Source organism: Oncorhynchus clarkii, chromosome 10 (assembly GCF_045791955.1).
Source record: "Oncorhynchus clarkii lewisi isolate Uvic-CL-2024 chromosome 10, UVic_Ocla_1.0, whole genome shotgun sequence".
NCBI lineage: Eukaryota > Metazoa > Chordata > Actinopteri > Salmoniformes > Salmonidae > Oncorhynchus > Oncorhynchus clarkii.
The window spans coordinates 77,442,418-77,464,823 of NC_092156.1; the positions used below are offsets into that span (position 1 = coordinate 77,442,418).

A 22,406-nucleotide genomic window follows, 5' to 3' on the forward strand; every position below is an offset into this window, starting at 1 on the left:
AGGCTTGGTGATGATAGGGGCAGCAACCTTAAAGAAGAAAGGAGAGACAGGTTAAAAAGGTTGGAGATATGCGTGGTGATTATAGGGGCAGCAACCTTAAAGAAGAAAGGGTCTAAACCATCTGACCCAGATGTTTTTTGGGGGTCAAGTTTAAGGAGCTCCTCGAGCACCTCGGAATCAGTGACCGCCTGCAGGGAGAAACTTTGTAGCGGGAGGGAGGAGGATCGGGGATAGTCACATCAGAAGGGGTGGGAGATGAGGAAATGTTGGACGGGCAAGGAGGCATGGCTGAGTCAAATAGGAATCCTGACTTAATGGAGTGATGATTAAAGAGCTCAGCCATGTGCTCCTTGTCAGTAACAACCACATCATCAACATTAAGGGACATGGGCAGCTTTGAGGAGGAGGATTTATTATCCAGATCTTTAACCATTTTCCAGAACTTCTTGGTGTTAGACCCACAGAGAGAGAACTGCTCCTTAAAGTAACTACCTTTGACCTTCCGGATAGCCTGAGTGCACTTATTTCTCATTTGTCTGAACGAGAGCCAGTCAGTGTGCCGAGCCTAATGCCAAATGGGATTGTTGAGTTCGAGTAACTCTGCCAGATCATGGTCGAACCAGGTGCCGAACCTGTTTTTAATTCTAATTTTCTTTTCCGTCACATGTTTGTTAACGATACCACAAAAACATAGAAAAAAAGAAGGTCCAAGCATCTTCGACAATCAAGCTGATTCTGTACCAATTTACAGATGCCTTTACGAACACAGGCTGTAAAACAGTGGTCACTAAGGTCATTAACCCTAACCATAACCCTAACCCTAACCTCCACTGAGCAGCCATTACAAACACAGGCTGTAAAACAGTGGTCACTAAGGTCATTAACCCTAACCATAACCATAACCCTAACCTCCACTGAGCAGCCATTACGAACACAGGCTGTAAAACAGTGGTCACTAAGGTCATTAACCCTAACCATCATCCTAACCCTAACCTCCACAACACAGGCTGTAAAACAGTGGTCACTAAGGTCATTAACCCTAACCATCACCCTAACCCTAACCTCCACAACACAGGCTGTAAAACAGTGGTCACTAAGGTCATTAACCCTAACCATCACCATCACCATCACCTCCACTGATGTTCAGTGGTGTAAAATACTTAAGCTAAAAATGCTTGGAAGTACTACTTAATAATCTTCTTAAGGCTACTCTACTCTGCTCTGTGATCTACTCTGGTGATCAGTATGCTCTGTGGTCACGTCTGGACTGTGATCTGCTCTGTGATCCACTCTACTCTACTCTGTGATCCACTCTACTCTGCTCTGTGATCCACTCTACTCTACTCTGCTCTGTGATCTACTCTGCTCTGTGCTCTACTCTGCTCTGTGATCTACTCTACTCTGCTCTGTGATCTACTCTGCTCTGTGATCCACTCTACTCTGCTCTGCTCTGTGATCTACTCTGCTCTGTGATCCACTCTACTCTGCTCTGCTCTGTGATCTACTCTGCTCTGTGATCCACTCTACTTTGCTCTGTGCTCTACTCTGCTCTGTGATCCACTCTACTCTGCTCTGTGATCCACTCTACTCTGCTTTGTGATCCACTCTACTCTGCTCTGCTCTGTGATCTACTCTGCTCTGTGCTCTACTCTGCTCTGTGATCTACTCTACTCTGCTCTGTGATCTACTCTGCTCTGTGATCCACTCTACTCTGCTCTGCTCTGTGATCTACTCTGCTCTGTGATCTACTCTACTCTGCTCTGTGCTCTACTCTGCTCTGTGATCCACTCTACTCTGCTCTGTGATCCACTCTACTCTGCTCTGCTCTGTGATCTACTCTGCTCTGTGCTCTACTCTGCTCTGTGATCTACTCTACTCTGCTCTGTGATCTACTCTGCTCTGTGATCCACTCTACTCTGCTCTGTGATCTACTCTGCTCTGTGATCTACTCTGCTCTGTGCTCTACTCTGCTCTGTGATCCACTCTACTCTACTCTGTGATCCACTCTACTCTGCTCTGTGATCTACTCTGCTCTGTGCTCTACTCTGCTCTACTGTAATCTACTCTGCTCTGCTCTGTAATCTGCTCTGCTCTGTGATCTACTCTGCTCTGTGCTCTGCTCTGCTCTACTGTAATCTACTCTGCTCTGCTCTGTAATCTGCTCTGCTCTGTGATCTACTCTGCTCTATTCTGCTCTGCTCTGCTCTACTCTGTGATCCACTCTACTCTGCGCACTATTCTACTCTGCTCTGTGCTCTACTCTGCAATATACTGTACTGTACTCTACACTACTCTACCGTGCTGTACTGTACTGTGCTCTACTCTTCTCTGTGATCTACTCTACTCTGCTCTGCTCTGTGATCTACTCTGCAATATACTGTACTGTACTCTACACTACTCTGTGATCTACTCTACTCTGCTCTGCTCTGTGATCTACTCTACTCAGCTCTACTTACTCTGCTCGACTCTAAACTTCTCTACTCTACGCTCTGCTCTAATCTAATTCTACTCGGCTCTACTTACTCTGCTCTACTCTAATCTACTATACTCTGCTCTGCTCAGCTCTGCTCTACTCTGTTTTACTCTACGCCCTACTCTGCTCTGGGATCTACTCTACCCTGCTGTATTGTAGTCTGCTCTACTCTACTCTACTCACTCTGTGCTGTACTCTGCTCTGCTTTGCTCTACTCTACGCTGTGTTAGTTTGCTCTGTGCTCTACTCTGCCCTACTCTACGCTGCTGTACTCTACACTACTCTGTATTCTGCTCTACTCAAATCAACTCTGCTCTGCTTTATTCTGCTCTGCTCTACTCAGCTCTACTCTACTCTGTTCTACTCTGCTCCATACTCTACTCTGCTCTATTCTGCTCTGTGCTCTATTCTGCTCTGTGCTCTACTCTGCTCTGTGCTCTACTCTTCTCTACTCTGCTCTGTGCTCTACTCTGCTCTACTCTACTCTGCTCTGTGCTCTACTCTGCTCTGTGCTCTACTCTGCTCTGTGCTCTACTCTGCTCTACTCTGCTCCGTACTCTACTCTGCTCTGTGCCCTACTCTTCTCTACTCTGCTCTGTGATCTACTCTCCTCTGTGTCCTACTCTTCTCTACTCGGCTCTGTGCTCTACTTTGCTCTACTACAGTGTTGTAATGGAGACCAGGCCATGTCTGACTGATGCTCTACTACAGTGTTGTAATGGAGACCAGGCCATGTCTGACTGATGCTCTACTACAGTGTTGTAATGGAGACCAGGCCATGTCTGACTGATGCTCTACTACAGCGTTGTAATGGAGACCAGGCCATGTCTGACTGATGCTCTACTACAGTGTTGTAATGGAGACCAGGCCATGTCTGACTGATGCTCTACTACAGTGTTGTAATGGAGACCAGGTCATGTCTGACTGATGCTCTACTACAGTGTTGTAATGGAGACCAGGCCATGTCTGACTGATGCTCTACTACAGTGTTGTAATGGAGACCAGGCCATGTCTGACTGATGCTCTACTACAGTGTTGTAATGGAGACCAGGCCATGTCTGTGTTGTAATGGAGACCAGGTGTCTGATGCTCTACTACAGTGTTGTAATGGAGACCAGGCCATGTCTGACTGATGCTCTACTACAGTGTTGTAATGGAGACCAGGCCATGTCTGACTGATGCTCTACTACAGTGTTGTAATGGAGACCAGGCCATGTCTGACTGATGCTCTACAGTGTTGTAATGGAGACCAGGCCATGTCTGACTGATGCTCTACTACAGTGTTGTAATGGAGACCAGGCCATGTCTGACTGATGCTCTACTACAGTGTTGTAATGGAGACCACACCATGTCTGACTGATGCTCTACTACAGTGTTGTAATGGAGACCAGGCCATGTCTGACTGATGCTCTACTACAGTGTTGTAATGGAGACCAGGCCATGTCTGACTGATGCTCTACTACAGTGTTGTAATGGAGACCAGGCCATGTCTGACTGATGCTCTACTACAGTGTTGTAATGGAGAAAAGGAGAAGGCCGATGGAACAGCGGTTAGAACGGCTGACTGAGCCCCCCCCCCCCCCCCCTCTCACATACACACACACCAACTAAAGCAGAGCCCTGTTTTCAGCCAATGCCTGCCTCTCTCTGCCTGCCTCTCTCTGCCTGCCTCTCTCGGCCAAGGAACCTTAGTTAAAACTGGGACACAGCGAGCCAACCCCCCCCCCCCCCCCCCCCCCCCACACACACACACACAGTAACGTGTATTCCCTCAGTAATGTCGTCTCTCTCTCTCTCTCTCTGCTCAATGGCGTAAAAGCGGTGTGTGTCTCATGACAAAGCAGGAAGGTAACACAGGGACTGTTTTTCCTTTAGAGAATAAAGGAATCAGGGCGCTGAAGTAGGACAGCTAAATATACTCACACACACACACACACACACACACACACACACACACACACACACACTCTAACACACACACACACAGGTGTAGGGGCGCGGGCACACACACACACCCTCAATCACAACCTCTAACAAACACGCACAGGTACACACATACACTCAAAATAAACTGTTATTCATGACACCAATGTAAATGTAGCACGGTTAGCATGGTGCTAGTGATAGGTTTAGCATGGTGCTAGTGATAGGGTTAGCATGGTGCTAGTGGTAGGGTTAGCATGGTGCTAGTGATAGGTTTAGCATGGTGCTAGTGATAGTGTTAGCATGGTGTTAGTGGTAGGGTTAGCATGCAGCTAGTGATGGGATTAGCATGGTTCTAACCAACCCTCTCCCTCTCCCTCTCCCTCCCCTCCCCATCTCTCTCTCTCTCTTCCCCCTCCCCCCTCCCCTCTCTCTCTCTGCAGTTTGTTCCCAGTTCTCTAGGGGTGTCTATGCCATCTTTGGTTTCTATGACAAGAAGAGTGTGAACACCATCACATCTTTCTGTGAGACCCTCCACGTGTCCTTCATCACACCGTCCTTCCCTGCTGATGGACTCAATCAGTTTGTCCTTCAGATGAGACCCGACATCAAGGGACCTCTGGTCAGCTTAGTGGAGTATTACAAGTGGGACAAGTTCGCCTACCTCTATGACAGTGACAGGGGTGAGTCTGCTACCTATACATCTATTCATACAGGGCATTCAGAAAGTATTCAGACCCTTTGACAGTACACATTTTGTTATGTCACAGGCTTATTATAAAATGTACTAAATTGTTTTTTCCCCCCATCAAACTATACACAAAACCCCATAATGACAAAGCAAAAACAGGTTTTTAGAAACGTTTCCAAATGTATTACAAATACAAACTCAAATATCAGATGTACGTAACTATTCAGACCGTTTACTCAGTACTTTGTTACTATTCAGACAGTTTACTCAGTACTTTGTTACTATTCAGACCGTTTACTCAGTACTTTGTTACTATTCAGACCGTTTACTCAGTACTTTGTTACTATTCAGACCGTTTACTCAGTACTTTGTTACTATTCAGACCGTTTACTCAGTACTTTGTTACTATTCAGACCGTTTACTCAGTACTTTGTTACTATTCAGACCGTTTACTCAGTACTTTGTTACTATTCAGACCGTTTACTCAGTACTTTGTTACTATTCAGACCGTTTACTCAGTACTTTGTTGAAGAACCTTTGTACTTTGCAGCCTCGAGTCTCCTTGGGTATGATGCTATATAAGCTTGGCACACCTGTATTTGGGGAGTTACTTCCATTTTTCTCTGCAGATCCTCTCAAGCTCTGTCAGGTTGGATGGGGAGTGTCGCTGTACAGCTATTTTCAGGTCTCTCCAGAGATGTTAGATCGAGTTCTGGGCTCTGGCTGGGCCACTCAAGGACATTCAGAGACTTGTCCCGAAGCCACTCTTGCGTTGTCTTGGCTGTGTGCTTAGGGTTGTTGTCCTGTTGGAAGTTGAACCATCACCCTAGTCTGAGGTCCTGAGCACTCTGGAGCAGGTTTTCATCAAGGATCTCTCTGTACTTGGCTCTGTTCATCTTTCCCTCGATCCTAACTAGTCTCCCAGTCCCTGCCCCTGAAAAACATCCCCACAGCAGGATGCTGCCACTGAAAAACATCCCCACAGCAGGATGCTGCCACTGTAGGGAAGGTGCGAGGTTTTCTCCAGACGTGACGCTTGGCATTCAGGCCAAAGAGTTCAATCTTGGTTTCATCAGACAAGAGAATCTTGTTTCTCACGGTCTGAGAGTCCTTTATCTGACACAACGGTAGTGGGTAGTAGTAGGGAGCCAGTTCAGATCTGAGAGTCCTTTATCTGACACAACGGTAGTGGGTAGTAGTATAGAGCCAGTTCAGGACACAACACAACGGTAGTGGGTAGTAGTAGGGAGCCAGTTCTGGACACAACGGTAGTGGGTAGTAGTATAGAGCCAGTTCAGGACACAACGGTAGTGGGTAGTAGTAGGGAGCCAGTTCAGGACACAACGGTAGTGGGTAGTAGTAGGGAGCCAGTTCAGGACACAACGGTAGTGGGTAGTAGTATAGAGCCAGTTCAGGACACAACGGTAGTGGATAGTAGTATAGAGCCAGTTCAGGACACAACGGTAGTGGGTAGTAGTATAGAGCCAGTTCAGGCGGCAAGGGACTTGAACCAATAACCTCTAACCTCTGGGCTGCCAACCGTGTGTGTGTAGTTCTGTCTAACCCCTAACCCCAGTTACCTTTCTATCCTACCATAACCACAGTTACCTTTCAATCCTACCATGACCCCAGTTACCTTTCATCCTACCATAACCCCAGTTACCTTTCAATCATTACCATAACCCCAGTTACCTTTCTATCCTACCATAACCCCAGTTACCTTTCAATCATTACCATAACCCCAGTTACCTTTCTATCCTACCATATCCCCAGTTACCTTTCTATCCTACCATAACCCCAGTTACCTTTCAATCCTACCATGACCCCAGTTACCTTTATATCCTACCATATCCCCAGTTACCTTTATATCCTACCATAACCCTAACCCCAGTTACCTTTCTATCCTACCATGACCCTAGCCCCTAACCCCAGTTACATTTTTCTATCCTATCATAACCCTAACCCCAGTTACCTTTCTATCCTACCATGACTCTAGCCCCTAACCCCAGTTACCTTTCTATCCTACCATGACTCTAGCCCCTAACCCCAGTTACCTTTCTATCCTACCATAACCCTAACCCCAGTTACCTTTCTATCCTACCATGACCCTAACCCCTAACTCCAGTTACCTTTCTATCCTACCATGACCCTAACCCCAGTTACCTTTCTATCCTACCATGACCCTAACCCCTAACTCCAGTTACCTTTCTATCCTACCATGACCCTAACCCCAGTTACCTTTTTCTATCCTACCATAACCCTAACCCCAGTTACCTTTCTATCCTACCATGACTCTAGCCCCTAGCCCCAGTTACCTTTCTATCCTACCATGACCCTAACCCCAGTTACCTTTCTATCCTACCATGACCCTAACCCCAGTTACCTTTCTATCCTACCATGACCCTAGCCCCTAACCCCAGTTACCTTTCTATCCTACCATGACCCTAGCCCCTAACCCCAGTTACCTTTCTATCCTACCATGACCCAAGCCCCTAACCCCAGTTACCTTTCTATCCTACCATGACCCTAACCCCAGTTACCTTTCCATCCTACCATGACCCTAACCCCAGTTACCTTTCTATCCTACCATGACCCTAACCCCAGTTACCTTTCTATCCTACCATGACCCTAACCCCAGTTACCTTTCTAACCTACCATGACCCTAACCCCTAACCCCAGTTACCTGTATATCCTACCATGACCCTAGCCCCTAACCCCAGTTACCTGTATATCCTACCATGACCCTAACCCCAGTTACCTTTCTAACCTACCATGACCCTAGCCCCTAACCTCAGTTACCTTTATATCTTACCATGACCCTAACCCCAGTTACCTTTCTAACCTACCATGACCCTAACCCCTAACCCCAGTTACCTGTATATCCTACCATGACCCTAGCCCCTAACCCCAGTTACCTGTATATCCTACCATGACCCTAACCCCAGTTACCTTTCTAACCTACCATGACCCTAGCCCCTAACCTCAGTTACCTTTATATCTTACCATGACCCTAACCCCAGTTACCTTTCTAACCTACCATGACCCTAACCCCAGTTACCTTTCTAACCTACCATGACCCCAGTTACCTTTCTATCCTCCCATGACCCTAACCCCAGTTACCTTTCTATCCTACCATGACCCTAGCCCCAGTTACCTTTCTAACCTACCATGACCCTAACCCCAGTTACCTTTCCATCCTACCATGACCCTAGCCCCAGTTACCTTTCTAACCTGCTGTGTGTCTATATATGTGTATGTGTAGGTCTGTCCACCCTGCAAGTGATCCTGGATACAGCAGCAGAGAGGAAGTGGATTGTAACAGCCATCAACGTAGGCAACCTGAAGGATGAGAGGAAGGACGAGGCGTATCGCTCCATGTTCCAAGACCTGGAGATACGAAAGGAGAGGAGAGTCATTCTGGACTGTGAACAAGACAAGGTTAAAGACATCATGGACCAGGTTGGTCTGTCTGTCTGTCTGTCTGTCTGTCTGTCTGTCTGTCTGTGTCTAGATTGTGAACAAGACAAGGTTAAAAGTCTAACAGGCTGACTACACCTCTCGCGTCGGGGGGTGAAGTGACTATGCATAGATAATATACAGTGAGTAGCAGCAGTGTACAAAACAAGGGCAGGGGGGGTCAATGTAATAGTCTGGTGGCCATTTGATTAATTGTTCAGCAGGCTTATGGCTTGTGGGTAGAAACTGTTAAGGAGCCTTTTGGTCCTAGACTTGGCGCTCCGGTACCGCTTGCCGTGCGGTAGCAGAGAAAACAGTCTAGGACTGTTGACTGGAGTCTCTGACAATTTTATGGGCTTTCCTCTGACACCGCCTATTATATAGCTCCTAGATTGCAGGAAGCTTGGCCCCAGTGATGTACTGGGCTGTACGCACTACCCTCTGTAGCGCCTTACGGTCAGATGCCGAGCAGTTTCCATACCAGGCGGTGATGCAACCGGTCAGGGTGCTCTCGATGGTGCAGCTGTAGAACCTTTTGAGGATCTGGATCATGCCAAATCTTTTCAGTCTCCTGGGAGAGAAAAGGTTTTGTTGTGCCCTCTTCATGACTGTTTTGGTGTGTTTGGACCATGATAGTTCGTTGGTGATGTGGACACCAAGGAACTTGAAACTCTCAACCCGCTCCACTTCAGCCCCGTTGATGTTAATGGGGGCCTGTTCGGCCTGCCTTTTCCTGTAGTCCACGATCAGCTGTCTTGCTCACATTGAGGTTGTTGTCCTGGCACCACACTGCCAGATCTCTGATCTCCTCCCTATAGGCTGTGTCATCGTTGTCGGTGATCAGGCCTACCACTACCACTGTTGTGTCGTCAGCAAACTTAATGAGGGTGTTGGAGTCATGTTTGTCCAGGCAGTCGTGGGTGGACAGGGAGTACAGGAGGGGACTAAGTACACACCCCTGAGAGTCAGCGTGGCAGATGTATTGTTGCCTAGTCAATGAACAGCATTCTCTTTTTATTTGTTTTCTTTTTTAAATTTTTACCCCTTTTTCTCCCCAATTCCGTACGGGCTCGGGAGAGACGGTGTCCCTATAGGCGGTGTCCCTATAGGCTGTGTCATCGTTGTCGGTTGATGCGGCTGGCTTCCGGGTTGGAAGCGCGCTGTGGTAAGAAGCAGTCCTGCGGCTGTGGAACCCTGACCTGTTCACCGGACGTGCTACCTGTCCCAGACCTGCTGTTTTCAACTCTCTAGAGACAGCAGGAGCGGTAGAGATACTCTGAATGATCGGCTATGAAAAGCCAACTGACATTTACTCCTGAGGTGATGACTTGCTGCACCCTCGACAACTACTGTGATTATTATTATTTGACCATGCTGGTTATTTATGAACATTTGAACATCTTGGCCATGTTCTGTTATCATCTGCACCCGGCACAGCCAGAAGAGGACTGGCCACCCCTCATAGCCTGGTTCCTCTCTAGGTTTCTTCCTAGGTTCTGGCCTTTCTAGGGAGTTTTTCCTAGCCTCCGTGCTTCTACACCTGCATTGCTTGCTGTTGGGGTTTTAGCCTGGGTTTCTGTACAGCACTTTGTGACATCGGCTGATGTAAGAAGGGCTTTATAAATACATTTGATTGATTGACTACCTGTTCACCCTGCTTCCATCCAGAAGACGAGGTCAGTACAGGTGCATCAAAGCTGGGACAGAGAGATTGAAAAACAGTTTCTATCTCAAGGCCATCAGATTATTAAACAGTCACCACTAGCACAGAGAGTCGGCTGCCTACCGACAGACAAGATATCATTGGACACTTTAATAAATGGAACACTTGTCACTTTAATAAGGCCACTTTAATAATGTTTACATATCTTGTATTACTTATCTCATATGTATATTCTGTATCCTTCACTATCTATTCTTTATTCTTCAGTTGATTAGCCACTTCCTGTTCACCCCACCACCATCCAGGAGGTGAGGTCAGTATAGGTGCATCAAATCTGGGACTGAGGGACTGAAAAACAGCTTCTATCTCAAGGCCATCAGACTGCTAAACAGCCATCACTAACTCAGAAAGGCTGCTGCCTACATTGAGGCCCAATCACTGGCCAATCAAGGGTTAATTCCACACGGTCAAGGTTAGACTTGCACAGATCGGGAGGACCTCAGGAACGTTCCTGTGGTTGAATTGTGCCACTGTCACCCAAAAGCACCTCAAATTTAGGTCAGGCTTCATTTTGGGCCTTGTGCTAAGACTTTTCTGGATGTCAATATCTTACCCCAAAAACGTCAGAGACAGCTGCTCTTCGCGTATGTGGCTCTTTATATGCCCCCCAACTATAATCTGGAAATATATTACATTCAGACTACACATTGATACATAACATTACCTAGATGTAATTTGCAAGTCTTCCAAAAAGGCAAAAAAAACAGATAAAAATCTGATTTTCTAATATGTACCGGTTCATGAGGGTTGCCTAATCACACATAAAATCTTTGAAAGATGTGCCCTTTTTAACTCTTCAAAACAGCCCCTATGGCTGTCACAGGAAGCTGAAAGTAAACGCATATCCTCATTGGGCTTTTGCAGAATCCTGAGTTTCAAGTCTTTACGTTAAGAACTGACTGATTTACAGAGGGTTGAATGCAGGGTTTTTCACTAACTGTAGGCTGTGATATCCAAACCACTTTTAGGGTGAATTTAAACAATGCCACTTTAATCATGTTTGCATATCTTACATTACTCATATCATATGTTTAGTGGGGAGAACAAGTATTTGATACACTGCCGATTTGCAGGTTTTCCTACTTACAAAGCATGTCTTTGGGTCTGTAATTTTCATCATGGGTACACTTCAACTGTGAGAGACGGAATCTAAAACAAAAATCCAGAAAATCACATTGTATGATTTTTAAGTAATTAATTTGCATTTTATTGCATGACATAAGTATATGATCACCTACCAACCAGTAAGAATTCCAGCTCTCACAGACCTGTTAGTTTTTCTTTAAGAAGCACTCCTGTTCTCCACTCATTTCCTGTATTAACTGCACCTGTTTGAACTGATGTCCTATATTGGGTTCTATTGGGATCCATTGGGTTCTATTGGGATCCATTGGGTTCTATTGGGATCCATTGGGTTCTATAGGGATCCATTGGGTTCTATAGGGATCCATTGGGTTCTATAGGGATCCATTGGGTTCTATTGTTCTATTGGGATCCATTGGGTTCTATTGAGATCCATTGAGTTCTATTGGGATCCATTGGGTTCTATTGGGATCCATTGGGTTCTATTGGGATCCATTGGGTTCTATTGGGATCCACTGGGTTCTATTGGGATCCATTCAATTATATTGGGATCAATTTAGTTCTCTTGGGATCCATTGAGTTCTATTGAATATTGTCTGTTGACTGTATTAGGTACAGTATAAGGTAAGGGTATTTGTGACATTGTTTTACGATAGAGTATATTGATTGATATTCCTGAATAATCGTTTCTGAAATGGTAAATGTGTGCTTTAATCCATTTCATAGGTAATGTACAAAACGTCTGTGTTTATCCTTTCCTAATATGGTATTGTTTTATATAATATTGTTTTATATAAATTGTTTTATAAGATATTGTTTTATATAATATTGTTTTATATAATATTGTTTTACATTATATTGTTTTTTGTGTTCCTGCAGGTCATCACCATTGGCCGACATGTTAAAGGATACCATTACATCATCGCTAACCTGGTATGATACCTGCTACCTCTCATATTTCATATAACTTGTACTGACATCACACATAGCCTGGTCCTAACCTGGTATGATACCTGCTACCTCTCATATTTCACATAACTTGTACTGACATCACACATAGCCTGGTCCTAACCTGGTATGATACCTGCTACCTCTCATATTTCACATAACTTGTACTGACATCACACATAGCCTGGTCCTAACCTGGTATGATACCTGCTACCTCTCATATTTCATATAACTTGTACTGACATCACACATAGCCTGGTCCTAACCTGGTATGATCCCTGGTACTAACCTGGTATGATACCTGCTACCTCGCATATTTCATATAACTTGTACTGACATCACACATAGCCTGGTCCTAACCTGGTATGATCCCTGGTACTAACCTGGTATGATCCCTGGTACTAACCTGGTTTGATCCCTGGTACTAACCTGGTATGATCTCTGGTACTAACCTGGTATGATCCCTGGTACTAACCTGGTATGATCCCTGGTACTAACCTGGTATGATACCTAGTACTAACCTGGTATGATCCCTGGTACTAACCTGGTATGATCCCTGGTACTAACCTGGTATGATCCCTGGTACTAACCTGGTATGATACCTGGTACTAACCTGGAACGATCCCTGGTACTAGCCTGGTATGATCCCTGGTACTAACCTGGTATGATCCCTGGTACCTCTCATATTACTACATAACTGGTAATGACATCACATATAGCCTGGTACTAACCTGGTATGATCCCTGGTACTAACCTGGTGTGATCCCTGGTACTAACCTGGTATGATCCCTGGTACCAACCTGGTATGATCCCTGGTACTAACCTGGTATGATACATGGTACTAACCTGGTATGATCCCTGGTACTAACCTGGTATGATCCCTGGTACTAACCTGGTTTGATCCCTGGTACTAACCTGGTATGATCCCTGGTACTAACCTGGTATGACCCTGGTAATAACCTGGTTTGATCCCTGGTACTAACCTGGTATGATCCCTGGTACTAACCTGGTATGATCCCTGGTACTAACCTGGTATGATCTCTGGTACTAACCTGGTATGATCCCTGGTACTAACCTGGTATGATCCCTGGTACTAACCTGGTATGATCCCTGGTACTAACCTGGTATGATACCTAGTACTAACCTGGTATGGTCCCTGGTACTAACCTGGTATGATACCTGGTACTAACCTGGTATGATCCCTGGTACCAACCTGGTATGATCCCAGGTACTAACCTGGTATGATCCCTGGTAGGTACTAACCTGGTATGATCCCTGGTACTAACCTGGTATGATCCCTGGTACTAACCTGGTATGATCCCTGGTACTAACCTGGTATGATCCCTGGTACTAACCTGGTATGATCCCTGGTACTAACCTGGTATGGTCCCTGGTACTAACCTGGTATGATACCTGGTACTAACCTGGTATGATCCCTGGTACTAGCCTGGTATGATCCCTGGTACTAACCTGGTATGATCCCTGGTACCTCTCATATTACTACATAACTGGTAATGACATCACATATAGCCTGGTACTCACCTGGTATGATCCCTGGTACTAACCTGGTGTGATCCCTGGGTATGATCCCTGGTACCAACCTGGTATGATCCCTGGTACTAACCTGGTATGATCCCTGGTACTAACCTGGTGTGATCCCTGGTACTAACCTGGTATGATCCCTGGTACTAACCTGGTATGATCCCTGGTACTAACCTGGTATGATCCCTAAACCTGGTTTCCCTGATCCTGGTATGATCCCTGGTGGGTACCTAACCTGGTATGATCCCTGGTACTAACCTGGTATGACCCCTGGTACTAACCTGGTTTAATCCTGGTATGATCTCTGGTACTAACCTGGTATGATCCCTGGTACTAACCTGGTATGATCCCTGGTACTAACCTGGTATGATCCCTGGTAACCTGGTATGATCCCTGATAACCTGGTACTAACCTGGTATGATCCCTGGTACTAGCCTGGTATGATCCCTGGTACTAACCTGGTATGATCCCTGGTACCTCTCATGTTACTACATAACTGGTAATGACATCACATATAGCCTGGTACTCACCTGGTATGATCCCTGGTACTAACCTGGTATGATCCCTGTTACTAACCTGGTATGATCCCTGGTACCAACCTGGTATGATCCCTGGTACTAACCTGGTATGATCCCTGGTACTAACCTGGTGTGATCCCTGGTACTAACCTGGTATGATCCCTGGTACCAACCTGGTATGATCCCTGGTACTAACCTGGTATGATCCCTGGTACTAACCTGGTGTGATCCCTGGTACTAACCTGGTATGATCCCTGGTACCAACCTGGTATGATCCCAGGTTACTAACCTGGTATGATCCCTGGTACTAACCTGGTATGATCCCTGGTACTAACCTGGTATGATCCCTGGTACTAACCTGGTATGATCCCTGGTACTAACCTGGTATGATCCCTGGTACTAACCTGGTATGATCCCTGGTACTAACCTAGTATGATACCTGGTACTAACCTGGAATGATCCCTGGTACCTCTCATATTACTACATAACTGGTAATGACATCACATATAGCTTGGTACTAACTCAGTGTCTGTGTGTGTGTGTGTGTCTGTGTGTGTGTGTGTGTGTGTGTGTGTGTATGTGTGTGTGTGTGTGTGTGTGTGTGTGTGTGTGTGTGTGTGTGTGTGTGTGTGTGTGTGTGTGTGTGTGTGTGTGTGTGTGTGTGTGTCCAGGGCTTCGTTGATTGTGACCTGTCTAAGATCCAGTATGGATACCAGGTTATTAACTCTGTGTGTGTGTGTGTGTGTGTGTGTGTGTGTGTGTGTGTGTGTGTGTGTGCGTGTGTGTGTGTGTGTGTGTGTGTGTGTGTGTGTGTGTGTGTGTGTGTGTCCAGGGCTTCGTTGATGGTGACCTGTCTAAGATCCAGTATGGGGGAGCCAATGTGTCGGGTTTCCAGATTGTTGACTTTGAGGAGCCACTCGTCTCCAAGTTCGACCAGAGATGGGAAGCACTGGAGGAGAAAGAGTACCCTGGTGCTGACAGCAGGATCAGGGTAGTACCCCTAACCTCTAACCCCTAACCCCTACCCTACCCTAACCCTGGTGCTGACAGCAGGATCAGGGTAGTACCCCTAACCCCTAACCCCTACCCTACCCTAACCCTGGTGCTGACAGCAGGATCAGGGTAGTACCCCTAACCCCTACCCTACTCTAACCCCTACCCTAACCCTGGTGCTGACAGCAGGATCAGGGTAGTACCCCTAACCTCTAACCCCCAACCTCTAACCCTACCCTACCCTAACCCCTACCCTAACCCTGGTGCTGACAGCAGGATCAGGGTAGTACCCCTAACCCCTAGCCTCTAACCCCTAATCTCTACCCTAACCCTGGTGCTGACAGCAGGATCAGAGTACCACCTCTAATATCTAACCCTAACCCCTACCCTAACCCTTGACCCCGACCCTAACCCTGGAGCTGACAGCAGGATCAGAGTACCACCTCTAATATCTAACCCTAACCCATGACCCCTACCCTAACCCTTGACCCCTACCCTAACCCTGGTGCTGACAGAAGGATCAGGCTACGACCTCTAACTAAATTGCAGATACTGAAGTGAGGATTCGTTCAATCAGTCACTTGCATGAACACAGAAATGGGTTATTAGAACAGCATATCAGCACATCTCTCAATAACTCTCCATTTCTCTCTCCCTCTATCTCTCTCTCTCTCTCTCTCCCTCTCTCCACATCTTTCAATATATCGTCATCTCTCGATCTCTTTCTCTCTCCCTCTATCCCTCTATCTCTCTCTGTCTCTCCACATCTCTCAATATCTCTTCATCTCTCCATCTCTCTCTCTCTCTCTCTCTCTCTCTCTCTCTCTCTCTCCATCTCTGAATATCTCTTCATTTCTCTCTCCCTCTATCTTCCTCTCTCTCCATCTCTGAATATCTCTCCATTTCTCTCTCCCGCTATCCTTCTATCTCTCTCTCTCTCCAGTACACATCAGCTCTGACTTATGATGCGGTCCAGGTTATGACTGAAGCGTTCCGGACACTCACCAAGCAGCGGATCGATTTCAGTCGTCGTGGAAATAACGGGGACTGTCTGGCCAATCCAGCAGTGCCCTGGTCTCAGGGGATGGAGATAGAACGCGCTCTCAAACAGGTTACCATAGAAACAGATTTTAGCGTGTTTTTAGGGTCTTCAATGATCTTGTGTGTTGTGTAGTTTTATATGGATGGGGTAAAATACTGGTTATTTGTGGTGTGTGTGTGTGTGTGTGTGTGTGTGTGTGTGTGTGTGTGTGTGTGTGTGTAGGTGCGTGTGGATGGGCTGACAGGTAATATCCAGTTTGACCAGTATGGTAAAAGAGTCAACTACTCCGTCAACGTGATGGAACTGAAGAACACTGGACCAGTTAAGGTACAGCCAATCAGCATTTACCAGCACACTTACTTCCTTACAATCAGCCAATTAACATTCACCAGCCTATTCACTTCCTTACAATCAGTCAATCAGCATTGTCCGGACCTCTGGCAGTCTCTATGGGGGTGCCACAGGGTTCAATTCTCAGGCCGACTCTCTTCTCTGTATACATCAATGATGTCGCTCTTGCTGCTGGTGATTCTCTGATCCACCTCTACGCAGACGACACCATTCTGTATACTTCTGGCCCTTCTTTGGACACTGTGTTAACTAACCTCCAGACAAGCTTCAATGCCATACAACTCTCCTTCCGTGGCCTCCAACTGCTTTTAAATGCTAGTAAAACTAAATGCATGCTATTCAACCGATTGTTGCCCGAACCCGCCTGCCCGACTAGCATCACTACTCTGGACGGTTCTGACTTAGAATATGTGGACAACTACAAATACCTAGGTGTCTGGTTAGACTGTAAACTCTCCTTCCAGATTCACATTAAGCATCTCCAATCCAAAATTAAATCTAGAATTGGCTTCCTATTTCGCAACAAAGCATCATTCACTCATGCTGCCAAAAATTCCCTCGTAAAACTGACTATCCTACCGATCCTTGACTTCTGCGATGTAATTTATAAAATAGCCTCCAACACTCTACTCAGCAAGTTGGATGCAGTCTATCACAGTGCCATCTGTTTTGTCACCAAAGCCCCATATACCACCCACCACTGCGACCTGTATGCTCAACTATAAGTCTTTGCTAGGTAAAGCTCCGCCTTATCTCAGCTCACTGGTCACAATAACAACATCCACCCGTAGCACGCACTCCAGCAGGTATATCTCACTGGTCATCCCCCAAAGCCAAAACCTACTTTGGCCGCCTTTCCTTACAGTTCTCTGCTGCCAATGACTGGAACAAATTGCAAAAATGAATTCAAACCAAGAGAAAGTCCTGTTGTAGCATACCTCTGAATTCCAGAAAAAACTGCTGTATCTAAAGCCTCCTGGAGGTCAACCCGAGTCGCTATCTAAAGCCTCCTGGAGGTCAACCCGAGTCGGTATCTAAAGCCTCCTGGAGGTCAACCCGAGTCGGTATCTAAAGCCTCCTGGAGGTCAACCCGAGTCCGTATCTAAAGCCTCCTGGAAGTCAACAAGAGTCGGTATCTAAAGCCTCCTGGAGGTTAACCCGAGTCGCTATCTAAAGCCTCCTGGAGGTCAACCCGAGTCGGTATCTAAAGCCTCCTGGAGGTCAACCCGAGTCGGTATCTAAAGCCTCCTGGAGGTCAACCCGAGTCGCTATCTAAAGCCTCCTGGAAGTCAACAAGAGCCTCTTGGAAGTCGAGTATCTAAAGCCTCTTCAACCCGAGTCGCTATCTAGCCTCAGGTCACCCGAGTCGGTATCTAAAGTCTCCTGGAGGTCAACCCGAGTCGGTATCTAAAGCCTCCTAGAGGTCAACCCGAGTCGCTATCTAAAGCCTCCTGGAAGTCAACAAGAGTCGGTATCTAAAGCCTCTTGGAAGTCAACCCGAGTCGGTATCTAAAGCCTCCTGGATGTCAACCCGAGTCGGTATCTAAAGCCTCCTGGAAGTCAACAAGAGTCGGTATCTAAAGCCTCTTGGATGTCAACCCGAGTCGGTATCTAAAGCCTCCTGGATGTCAACCCGAGTCGGTATCTAAAGCCTCCTGGAAGTCAACAAGAGTCGGTATCTAAAGCCTCTTGGAAGTCAACCCGAGTCGGTATCTAAAGCCTTCTGGATGTCAACCCGAGTCGGTATCTAAAGCCTCCTAGAGGTCAACTCGAGTCGGTATCTAAAGCCTCCTAGAGGTCAACCCGAGTCGGTATCTAAAGCCTCCTGGAAGTCAACAAGAGTCGGTATCTAAAGCCTCTTGGAAGTCAACCCGAGTCGGTATCTAAAGCCTTCTGGATGTCAACCCGAGTCGGTATCTAAAGCCTCCTGGAAGTCAACAAGAGTCGGTATCTAAAGCCTCCTGGAAGTCAACCCGAGTCGGTATCTAAAGCCTCTTGGAAGTCAACCCGAGTCGGTATCTAAAGCCTCCTGGAGGTCAACCCGAGTCGCTATCTAAAGCCTCCTGGAGGTCAACCCGAGTCGGTATCTAAAGTCTCCTGGAGGTCAACCCGAGTCGGTATCTAAAGCCTCCTAGAGGTCAACCCGAGTCGCTATCTAAAGCCTCCTGGAAGTCAACAAGAGTCGGTATCTAAAGCCTCTTGGAAGTCAACCCGAGTCGGTATCTAAAGCCTCCTGGATGTCAACCCGAGTCGGTATCTAAAGCCTCCTGGAAGTCAACAAGAGTCGGTATCTAAAGCCTCTTGGAAGTCAACCCGAGTCGGTATCTAAAGCCTTCTGGATGTCAACCCGAGTCGGTATCTAAAGCCTCCTGGATGTCAACCCGAGTCGGTATCTAAAGCCTCCTGGAAGTCAACAAGAGTCGGTATCTAAAGCCTCTTGGAAGTCAACCCGAGTCGGTATCTAAAGCCTTCTGGATGTCAACCCGAGTCGGTATCTAAAGCCTCCTAGAGGTCAACCCGAGTCGGTATCTAAAGCCTCCTAGAGGTCAACCCGAGTCGGTATCTAAAGCCTCCTGGAAGTCAACAAGAGTCGGTATCTAAAGCCTCTTGGAAGTCAACCCGAGTCGGTATCTAAAGCCTTCTGGATGTCAACCCGAGTCGGTATCTAAAGCCTCCTGGAAGTCAACAAGAGTCGGTATCTAAAGCCTCCTGGAAGTCAACCCGAGTCGGTATCTAAAGCCTCTTGGAAGTCAACCCGAGTCGGTATCTAAAGCCTCCTGGAGGTCAACCCGAGTCCGTATCTAAAGCGTCCTGGAAGTCAACCCGAGTCCGTATCTAAAGCCTCTTGGAAGTCAACCCGAGTCGGTATCTAAAGCCTCCTGGAAGTCAACCCGAGTCGGTATCTAAAGCCTTCTAGAGGTCAACAAACCTAGAAGAGATAAACGTGAAAGCATCCAGCGGAGATCAGCTTCCCATTAGCTAGCTAACGTTAGCTATATTATAGTTATAGAGCATTATGATTACTGTTTTGAAATAACATATATTTATTTGATTGTACATATGTCTTAGCAAGCAAGCTCTTTATCAGCAAACTAAGCTTTTTTTAGTCATAATATGTGTGTTTTCAGATTGGCTACTGGAATGAAGTGGACAAGATGGTGGTGACTAAACTAGACATCTTCCCCAACGACACTAATGGGATGGAGAACAAGACTGTTATCGTCACAACTATCCTGGTAACAACGTGGTGAAGGGTGGTGGGTGGTGAAGGATGGTGGGTGGTGAAGGGTGAAGGTTGGTGGGTGGTGATGGGTGGTGGGTGGTGAAGGATGGTGGGTGGTGGGTGGTGGTGGGTGGTGATGGGTGGTGAAGGGTGGTGAAGGGTGGTGAATGATGGTGGGTGGTGGGTGAAGGGTGGTGGCTGGTGGGTGGTAAATGGGTGGTAGGTGGTGAAGGGTGGTGGGTGGTGGGTGAAGGGTGGTGGGTGGTGAAGGGTGGTGGCTGGTGGGTGGTGAAGGGTGGTAGGTGGTGAAGGGTGGTGGGTGGTGAGGGTGGTGGTGGGTGGTGATGGGTGGTGGGTGGTGAGGGTGGTAAAGGGTGGTGGGTGGTGAAGGGTGGTAGGTGGTGGGTGGTGAAGGGTGGTGGGTGGTGGAGGGTGGTGGGTGGTGGGTAGTGAAGGGTGGTGGGTGGTGGAGGGTGGTGGGTGGTGGGTGGTGGGTGGTGAAGGGTGGTGGGTGGTGGAGGGTGGTGGGTGGTGGGTAGTGAAGGGTGGTGGGTGGTGGATGGTGAAGTGTGGTAGGTGGTGGGTGGTGGGTGGTGAAGGGTGGTGGGTGGTGGGTGGTGAAGGGTGGTGGGTGGTGGGTGGTGAAGGGTGGTGGGTGGTGGGGGTGGTGGGTGGTGAAGGGTGGTGGGTGGTGAAGGGTGGTGGGTGGTAGGTGAAGGGTGGTGGGTGGTGATGGGTGGTGGGTGGTGAAGGGTGGTGGGTGGTGAAGGGTGGTGGGTGGTGAAGGGTGGTGGGTGGAGGGTGGTGAGTGGTGGGTGGTGGGTGGTGGGTGGTGGGTGGTGAAGGGTGGTGGGTGGTGAAGGGTGGTGGGTGGTGGGTGGTGAAGGGTGGTGGGTGGTGAAGGGTGGTGGGTGGTGAAGGGTGGTGGGTGGTGAAGGGTGGTGGGTGGTGAAGGGTGGTGAAGGGTGGTGGGTGGTGAAGGGTGGTGAAGGGTGGTGGGTGGAGGGTGGTGAAGGGTGGTGGGTGGTGAAGGGTGGTGGGTGGTGAAGGGTGGTGGGTGGTGGGTGGTGGGTGGTTGTTCAAATGACAAAAAATATGCTCATCTTTAAAGACATCCTGGTAAAAGTGTGTGTGTGTGTGTGTGTGTGTGTGTGTGTGTGTGTGTGTGTGTGTGTGTGTGTGTGTGTGTGTGTTTTGCAGGAAGCCCCATACGTGATGCTAAAGAAGAATGCTGAGTTGTTCCTAGACAACGACCGTTACGAAGGCTACTGCGTCGACCTGGCAGCAGAGATCGCTAAGCACTGTGGGATACGCTACCAGCTAAGGATTGTGGGAGATGGAAAGTACGGAGCTCGAGACGCTGAAACCAAGATCTGGAACGGGATGGTTGGAGAGCTGGTGTACGGGGTAAGAACCCTGACCTCTGACCTTTGATCTCTGTTGTTATTATGAAATTAGAACCTGAGGACACAAGAACTAAGTGTAACTCTCTGCCTCCCCTCTCCCCCTCCTTCCCTCTCCTCATCCCCTCTCCTCCCCTCTCCCCTCTCCCCCTCTCCTCCTCCTCCTCCCCTCTCCTCCTTCTCCCCCTCCTCCCCTCCTCCTCCTCCTCTCCCCCTCCCCCTCCCCCTCCCCCCCTCCCCCCCCCCCCCCCCACCTGTAGAAAGCAGACATAGCCGTAGCCCCTCTCACTATCACCCTGGTCCGTGAAGAGGTGATCGACTTCTCCAAGCCATTCATGTCTCTGGGCATCTCCATCATGATCAAGAAGCCCCAGAAGTCTAAACCAGGGGTTTTCTCCTTCCTGGACCCGCTGGCCTATGAGATCTGGATGTGTATAGTGTTTGCCTACATCGGTGTGAGCGTGGTGCTGTTCCTGGTGAGCCGGTTCAGCCCGTATGAATGGCACATGGAGGAGTATGAGGATGGCCAGCTGCCCACCAGCGAGTCCTCTAATGAGTTTGGGATCTTTAACTCTCTGTGGTTCTCTCTAGGAGCCTTTATGCAGCAAGGCTGTGATATCTCCCCAAGGTTGGTGTACTGTTGCTAGGTAACGTGGCTCGCTGTGCTGGCAGCCCCCCTTCCTCCTGGAGCTGGTGTTTATATGCTGACCTCACTTCCTGCTGCTTACGCTAACCCTGACCTCTGACCTCTAGCCGCTAGCTTTAACCCCGACCGCTGGCTTCTAGCTCTAATGCGAACTGATTCTAGCTGCTAGCTCTAATCCTCACTGAATCTAGCTACTAGTTATAATGCTAACTAATTATAGCCATTAGCCCTAAACCTAACTGATTCTAGCTGCTAGCCGTAATGCTAACCGATTCTAGCTGCTACCCCTAATGCTAACTGATTCCACCCATTAGCTCTAGTGCTCACTGATTCTAGCCTCTAGCTCTAATGCTAACTGATTCTAGCTACTATCTCTCCTAAACAACTTTCC

At 47.7% G+C, this 22,406-nt stretch overlaps 1 protein-coding gene across 6 annotated transcripts in view; it reads left to right on the plus strand.

Annotated features, from left to right (window-relative positions):
* The window catches only part of LOC139419156 (glutamate receptor 2-like), a 66,384-nt gene that overhangs the window by 13,764 nt on the left and 30,214 nt on the right, over positions 1-22,406 (plus strand). For all 6 annotated transcript variants that reach the window (XR_011635386.1, XM_071169136.1, XM_071169134.1 and 3 more), the window contains 9 exons: positions 4,840-5,079; positions 8,350-8,546; positions 12,229-12,282; positions 15,190-15,348; positions 16,294-16,461; positions 16,615-16,719; positions 19,872-19,979; positions 21,167-21,373; positions 21,630-21,997. Coding sequence is in view for 5 of the 6 variants with exons in the window: in XM_071169136.1 (XP_071025237.1) it covers positions 4,840-5,079; positions 8,350-8,546; positions 12,229-12,282; positions 15,190-15,348; positions 16,294-16,461; positions 16,615-16,719; positions 19,872-19,979; positions 21,167-21,373; positions 21,630-21,997 (1,606 nt within the window). In the remaining variant the exon portion in view is untranslated. The remainder of the gene's footprint in view (positions 1-4,839; positions 5,080-8,349; positions 8,547-12,228; positions 12,283-15,189; positions 15,349-16,293; positions 16,462-16,614; positions 16,720-19,871; positions 19,980-21,166; positions 21,374-21,629; positions 21,998-22,406) is intronic.